At 40.2% G+C, this 8296-nt stretch overlaps 1 protein-coding gene across 1 annotated transcript; it reads left to right on the plus strand.

The window, feature by feature from the left end:
• The first annotated feature begins 2301 nt into the window (after positions 1-2301).
• zgc:55558 lies at positions 2302-6724 on the plus strand. The gene is made up of 5 exons (XM_041956385.1): positions 2302-2587; positions 2826-2938; positions 4039-4217; positions 4554-4713; positions 4848-6724. The coding sequence occupies exons 2-5, from the start codon at positions 2828-2830 to the stop codon at positions 4959-4961; spliced, it is 564 nt and encodes a 187-aa protein (XP_041812319.1). The 5' UTR covers positions 2302-2587; positions 2826-2827; the 3' UTR covers positions 4962-6724.
• The last annotated feature ends 1572 nt before the right edge of the window (positions 6725-8296 follow it).

The raw sequence follows: 8296 nt of genomic DNA on the forward strand, positions 1-8296 counted from the left end.
CTGCTGGAATGTTAAAAATACTTTCTTTGATTCAAATGAGGGTTGTCAATAAATTATTTAAAAAGTGATTAAGGCAAATTATCATTTTGTTTTGAGTGAAATGTCTAAAAGACATGAATGATTATTCCTGTGAACAATTTCATTTTTAAGTGTTGTATCGGTGTATTTTTAATCAAGTTTCTCTTTGTCTCAGTTTATGATGTTCCAATGTTGTCCTCCTCCTTGATGAAATGTGTGGTGGGAATCAGTGTAAAAATAAAAAAGGAAGTGATCATATTTAAAGATGCAAAAATGTGGAAAATATTCTATGTATAAAAAATGTATATGTGAGATATTCTTGTGTATAATAAACTTTAAACAATTTAAGATGATGTCACTATTTCAGCACAATCATGTCATCAGGATTTATTATCTACAGCATGATGACGTATTAATGTGGCGTTGAATTTTTTACATCATTGCAGTGCAATGTCAGTTCTCTGTCTTTCTCTCAGGACAGATGGAGGCAGGATTATCTCTGCGATTTTAGGCAAAGATTAGATGGGAGAGCAGATGCACTCAGTGGGAGAGTGAGGGAGAAACATGGACGTCACAGACAAGGGAAGTATGACAGATCAGAGGGTGGGGCATGATGCCTGCTCTGTGTGTGTGTGTGTGTGTGTGTGTGTGTGTGTGTGTGTGTGTGTGGGTGTGTGTGTGTGTGTGTGTGTGTGTCCAGTGCAGTGCGGCTAAATGCAAACCTTTATGAAGCGCTTGAAACCCATATACACTTGCAAATATTGCAATGTTCATACTCTTAACTACTTACTTAAATATATATCTAATTTGTGTCATTTGTATAATATTACTCAGCTTCCCATGGAAGTAAGATGAAGTCCTTGCAGATTTTCATAATCATCTCGTCGTAAGAATTCTTTAGAATCAATTTCTGTTAGTTCGTTTCTGATTCCTTTATGTTGGCCTTTATTTTTAAAGAATTGTCCGGAAGTGGTAGTTGCGTCAGTTTGGTATTTATTTTGAAAAATATCACCCACAGTCTTGTCACTATCAATCATATCTCCGGTCTTTTGACGAATTTAATAAAGTGTTGCGCACTGTGCCCACTAGAGGGCAATAAACACACATGATTCTAAACACACATTAGCCTTAAACTGCTTTAACATGGCAAAGTCACTAAAGGTGAGCTAGTCCTAACTGTTATGAAAACAGCTCTTAAACCTGCAATATGTCATTTTTTGGGCCACTTGGGGACAGCAGGAACAAGTAGAAAACATTCCACCAAAATGTTATCACTTCAAGTTGATTTGGTGAGTTTGTTACCAAACTGTTGCTTGTTCTACATATCCAGCACACAGAGCAACGCTAGCACTAATTTAGAGAGTAGCTGCACCCAACCTGTTGAATGTAAGTCCAATATTCACTCTGGTTTAAGTTTTTGGTTTCTACCAACTCCCGAGGGAAATATCTGGCACTTTATCTGAAAATGCATAACTATGTACACCAGCTAGTTCCTTGTTAACTTTTGCTGGGCAGGTAGCATGTTTTAAAAGTTTTTTTTACTGATTACAGTTGTCTGCTGTAGACGAAAACAACAAGTGAAGTGAGTGTGAATTAAAACAGTAACTTTACTCATTGTCTTATTGTTATTAATAATGACTACTGATCGTTTTTATAATGATTATTACTACGCACAAGCCACGAATTTAAATTTAGTAGTGTAATTCCCTGTTATAACCACTGGAGGGCAGCAAACACTCATTCGAACCCAGCTCTCACGTAAACTCCACCAAGTGACAATAGGCAACAAGGCAGACACAATACCAGACTAATACTTCCGGTAAAAACGTTTAAATTAAAATAATTACAAGACAGCATGGTCATAAGTCTGCTCACTGTACAGTGTTTGAATGATGGTAGCTAAAACATACGCACTTCAATGCAGATTTTATTACAGTGTTTATTGGAGTTGATTGCTTGATGGTGGAATTCTTAATGTTGGATGGATGATACTTGATACTGAACAGATTACATTTTCATTCACGGTGACACTCATCAGAGTAGATGTCCACCCATCGAAAGATGTGGAGTTTAGACGAGCCATCTGTGGGAAGGCAGAAGCTTGCCTGGGAGACCACGCCCTATTAGGCCTACTTCTTTTTACGATTGGATAGTTCTGCTAGCTATAGGCGGGGTTATAAGATAAAACTCTACTTTGATTGGATGACTGCGACGTCTGTCTGCATTCTGTCGTATAATTGGTTGTTTGACGAGGGGGATTAACGTGAAAACGCTCCCCTTTCAATGAACCTCAATGGAGACTAAAGGAAAGACTAAGGGAAGTCGTCCGAATTCAGGCTTTTAATTTATTTACAACATGAAGTTAGATTTTTAATAGTTGCTTTACAGACCTGTAGTTCATACTTCGTGAACAAAACAGAAAAACAAGTTGCGGACAGATCTTGAAGTTTGCCTACGTGTTTTGAATGAGGAAATCGTCTCAGGCTAACGTTATGTAGCAAGCTAATCTCATTTATTCATTCGTAAGATCGGCTATCATTTCAGAGACTGTTACACACCCGACACAAAGGTAAGTACGTTTTAACAAGTCCCACTTTTACCAACAGCACTCATTCATACCGATTCAGTAACTGTAAGGAAGACTTCACATGAAGACAACTAACGTCAGCGGACAGTATCCAGAAATCTGGGTCAGTGTCTTCGCCATGTCAGTGTGGGCAGGAAGACTGCAGTGTCAACTGGTTAGATTTGTTCCTGTTCACCTTAATGCTTGGCTAACGGCTACCTGCTGGATTAATCCTCTCCAGGCATGACCGAGTACAAGCTTGTGGTGGTCGGGGCAGGAGGCGTGGGGAAGAGCGCTCTCACCATCCAGCTCATTCAGAACCACTTCGTTGATGAATATGATCCAACCATTGAGGTGAGAAACTAACCATCAGACAGTGTCCTGTGTAAAGTTTAAGTATGTTACAACAATGTTCACGTTCATGTGTTCATCATTGTGCCACTGCTGCAAATCAAGAGTTCACTTGAACAACAAGAGGTGGGAAATGTGCTTAAACCCTTCCCCGCCCTTTACAGTGTTGTGGCAGGAGACCAAGTTCTTTGCAATGTAATGTTATATGGAAGAGGTTGTGGTCTCTGACAAATGTTTCACCAGTGCATCAGTATTTTGGTGTCTTGTAAGTCTGCCAATGTAAATAAATGTAGTAATAGAAATATGTGAAAATGCTACATTACAGGGAAAAGCCCTGCTTTCAAACTATAACTTAAATAAAAGTATCACCAACAACATCTACATACATATCAAAAGTTCATTTTGCAGCACAGTGTCAGTCATATTATCATTTATATTAAATTACAGGATTATTATTACTGAGCCATAGACATGTAAGATCTTAGCTGGTTTAGGCCAAAGCTAATTTCACCTGCTTGACTGTTCATCCTGTAGTAATACATCATATTTTATAAACTGTTGATATGTTTTGTGTCTAAAATCTTAATCTGCACAGTGAATGGTAACAGTAGCTGTCAAATTAATTTGACAAGAAAAACTTTACAAGCATAGTGGCGCCATAGTAAACACCAGGCATGCTGTCACAAATCCACAGCACCTGTCAGCCAGAACCCTCTAAAAGTTGATTCAGACTTGGCAGTACTTCCCCTGTCAGCCCTCTTTTAGAGTCAAATATTTGCCACTAACAGACAGAAATCAGCAGTTAACTCTGCAGTGTAATCTCATTTCTCACATTATTGCGTAAAAATCAGAAGTTGGTTGTAAATCTGAGACACTGAGACAGCGTTAATGGTGTAAAGCTGTATGACAGTTAACAGTATAATTGCTGAATGTTTAAAAAAACAAAAAAATCAGGTTTCTGCAAGTTCATAACAAAAAATTCCAGTCAGCGAGGCTTGTTGCTACATGACGCAGCGTGTGTGTCATGGGAATGCGGGAATTAATATGACGCAGTCCACTGGCACACGTACTGCTTGTATGATCATGTTGATGCTGTCTTACAGGACTCCTACAGAAAACAGGTAGTGATTGATGGAGAGACCTGTCTGTTGGACATCCTGGACACTGCAGGTCAGGAGGAGTACAGCGCCATGAGGGACCAGTATATGAGGACAGGAGAGGGCTTCCTCTGTGTTTTTGCCATCAACAACACCAAGTCCTTCGAGGACGTGCACCTCTACAGGTACAAGATGACTACTACCAGTAATAAAAAACAGCTGGAAGAAGGTACAGTCAGTAATCCAGCTGTGTATAGTGTTATCTTCAGACAAAGGCTGCTTCCTGATTAGCAAGAACCGCACTTTTATCTGCACAATTATCTGTAGCTCATATCTATAGACGTGCCGAGTGTGGTTTTAAGTTATGTGGGGTCATCTGTACACTAGAATCTGGTTCACCTTTTGTAACTGACCCAAACACACAAAGCAACATAGAAGAAAACAGTAAGTGTTGCAAAGATATCTCCCACAGATTTATCATCTTTAAGTGTAACAAGCACTTTGTTGTGTCTCTTCCTCAGAGAGCAGATCAACAGGGTAAAGGACAGTGACAGTGTTCCCATGGTGCTGGTGGGCAATAAGAGCGACCTGAGTACCCGCACGGTGGAGACGCGACAGGCGCAGGAGCTGGCACGAAGCTACGGAGTACCGTTTGTGGAGACCTCTGCCAAAACCAGACAGGTACGCAGGACCTGACCGTAATACCTGCATTTAGTCTGTACCAAAGCATGCGTGAGCTTAGTATGAGCAGATAAGACATCCGCAAATCCACATTTTTAGCTGAATTTAAACATTATTCTGCTTCTGTCTCGCAGGGTGTGGAGGAAGCTTTCTATTCGCTAGTGCGGGAGATTAGAAGATATAAGGAGACCAACCGCAGCAACAAGAAGAGCAAGAAGAACACTCAGAGACGTTGCATAATACTATAGCAAAACACACACACACCCACACACCAGCAGCATCCCTTACAGCACTTGTTTCATGCTCCCCCTCACACACTGCGCCTCCTCTGCCACGTTGGAGACGTCCAGCACAGCTCTGGACAAGGAGGCAGATGTGGCAAAATCAATTTTCACTGCTGTCCCACATTCCACTTACAAGATTTGCCATTAATTCATCCACTGTGCAGTGTCATTTAACGCTGCGAATCCAGTCAGGGTTTATTTTTAGTTTTGTTTTTTTTTTTATGACCAAACAACTAGAAACTTTTTTTATCTTCTTCTTCTTTTTGGTTAAGGTCAGCATTTGTGCAAACTTAATTTGAGTCTCTGGTAGAACATTTTTTTCCCCCCAAGACTCAAAATGAGAAGTTGTCTGGGAAGATAATTCTCTTTTTCAAAGTGTAATTTGTTCGGTCAGTGTTGTTCAGTTCAGCTTCTGTTGACTATATAGGGGTCAGGGTTCACAGTGGTGCGTCACCACACTATGTACTGTCACATCAGGTGACTCAGTCCAAATCTCTAGGACTGGACATTTTGTTTAGAGTGGTGAAATTTGTGATTAATTTGTATGCAATTGCTAGGTACACATCTGTCTCCATGAAGCCCCAAAAATTACGTGAAAGCAGTGTTGTAGCATCCTATAGGATGCTGTTAAACATTTGGCTTCCAGATGATTGGTCAAAACTTTTTGGAAGTTTAGGAAAAATGTGTCTTCCCCTCGTGTTTTTTTCATGTTAGTGTGTCCTCTGGGGCTTGAAACACAACAGCAATGTCTAGTTTTTTATGTTTGTCAGATCACATTCCAATGAAAATGTTTTTTAAGGATAGGCTCATCACAGTATCAAAGCCTCAGAATTGTGTTCGAGACTCCTAGGTGCACTTTATTGATTTCCTGTTTGGTAGAATTTAGGATTAAGTTTGTGCCATTTTACTCAGGAATATAGTGTTTTATCAGGAACTGAGGAGTAACAAACCGAGAGCTGTGTCAAATGATTGCTTGAGATGTGATGCCTGCATCCGTCATGTCAGCCATCATTAACTTACTGTTCGAAGTGTCAGCCCTGCTGTTTGTTCCACACAGTAACACTGTATTCTGAAGTTCACATTTAATGCAATTGTTAAGTCACACCCAGTATTGCTGGTGGTTACAGTGTTACATCGCTGTGTCCAAGCACTGTTGCTACACCACACTCTGCCAGAGCAGCATATAGCATGTGCAGCTATCAATGTGGTACCACATTTAAACCACAACGATGCTGAAGCCAGTGTGGGTGGGAAACACAGCGAGTCCTGATCAGACTTGGTGCTGGATGACAAGGATATTCAATAGGGCATCTTTTTTTTTTTTTTTTTTTTACAGCAGTGTTTGTCTTCTTTGATAATTACTATCACCCTAAATGTACTGGGTTGTTAAATTTCTATTTTTGTAGCATTACAAATCTTCCCCCGATTTAAAAGACAACATCAGTGAATCCATCCATGAAGGATTCCTGCTTTGCTATGGTGTTAAACCGGCAGCAGTGTCATTAACTGGACTTAATGTAGTTCCGTTGTTAAAACAGAGTGACTCTAAAGATGTGATTTGAACCCAGTAAGTCTCTCACTGACAGCTGTGTAAAATCTGTAATGCACTCTGCTGTAACGAACAAGTAAATGTCTTTAGCTTTTACGTCTTGTCTGTTTTGTTTATCCAGGATGGCTCCTTTAGGAGTTTTCAGGAGGTTAAATGTATTTTCACAACATGTAAAATACAAGAAGAACTTACACAATTGTAGTAGTAATTTGTGGATCTCGTCTTTCAAGAGTTCAGCTTTATAGTCGTGTATTAGAAATGCGATGAAATTTTTGTGCCCTGGCTCTCTCATACAGAGAGCACACAATGACAACAATGTGAGCAAGGGTGCAAAAACTCCACAGCAACCTGACTGCCTATGGAAAGAAAGCATTACTGAGATGGGTGGTGTGTGTGACTGGTAAACTTTTTAGATGGAAGTAGCAAAGACAACAAGAGCAGAGTGGCTGGTGTCCTTAATCATGTTTTGGGCTTTCCTTTTGCAATGAATGGTGTAAATGTTATGAAGTTGTAGTTTCATGCCTGTGATTTTTGCGTTTTTATACTCCTTTGAAGCAGTTTGAGCAGCAGAATAACGGTTTTGATATTCATGCCAAACTCCCGAGAGCCCTCAGAAAATATAGCCTCTGCTGTGCCCTCTTGAGGATGCGGTTGGTGTCGAGTTCATGTGAGAGCGTCTAATTTGTAAACCAAACATTTAAACTGTCCACAATTTCAACAGATGACTGATGGAAACAGGAATGTGATTTCCTCTGATCTTTCTAAAGTCAACAATGATTTCTTCTGTCTTATTGATGTTTATGGAGGTTGTTATCATTGCACCTTGTAGTTGCATCTTCCACTTCCCTCCTATAGGCCCTAACATCACTGGCGCTTATTAGTCCAGTCACTGTGGTGTCCTCTATGAGTTTTGATGCTGTTGTCATGTTGGGCGACACGGTCATGTGTAAACAGATATGTACAATATGGGACTGAGACAGCAGCCCTGTCCTGAGGACTAATGTAGAGGAGTATGTTTTACCTATTCTCTCAGTGTGGGACCTGCCTCTCAGAAACATAAACAGCCAATTACAGACAGAGTTGCCAGGACCAAGTTTAGATGGTACAATCATATTAAAAGCAGAGCTGTAATCAATAACAACATTCTGACAGGCTTTTTTTTTTTTTTTCAAGGTGTACTAAAGCAGTATGCAGAGCAGGTGATATAGCATCGTCTACAGTAGGCAAAGTGTGCTCGGTCAAGGGCAGCAGGAGTGTTGCAATTTCTATATGATATAACCAGTCTTTCCAGGCACTTTGTAAGAACAGAGGTCAAAGCAACAGAAGAAAACAAACATTACCTCCATTTTGTGCCTTTAACAGATAGAAATGATCAGCGTTTTTGTTCCGGGTTTCCAAATCAGTGGTGACAAAGACCTGCGGTTTATGAGGTCTGACAGGCAATTATGCTGAAGAGGACGGCAGTGAAGTTCCTCTTATTACTTCTGTTAAAGTGTGTACTTTCACTGTGACATTAAATTACGACTGGAGAATGCAGACATGTACAGCTGAACAGGCAGGTTTATACAATGTAACCCTCTTCACGCACAGGACACGTCACATGTGTGTTTACTGTGTGGTCCAGCATCCTGTACGTATGTAAATGTTGTCATTTCCAATGTGCCTGTTGCAGTGATTGTTAAATTAGTAATGACCATACTTTTCACCCCAAAAGGAAGAGATTGCTGTTGACTTTATTTTACAAAAAGAC

This window comes from Chelmon rostratus, chromosome 17 (genome assembly GCF_017976325.1).
Source record: "Chelmon rostratus isolate fCheRos1 chromosome 17, fCheRos1.pri, whole genome shotgun sequence".
NCBI classification, from domain to species: Eukaryota; Metazoa; Chordata; class Actinopteri; order Chaetodontiformes; family Chaetodontidae; genus Chelmon; species Chelmon rostratus.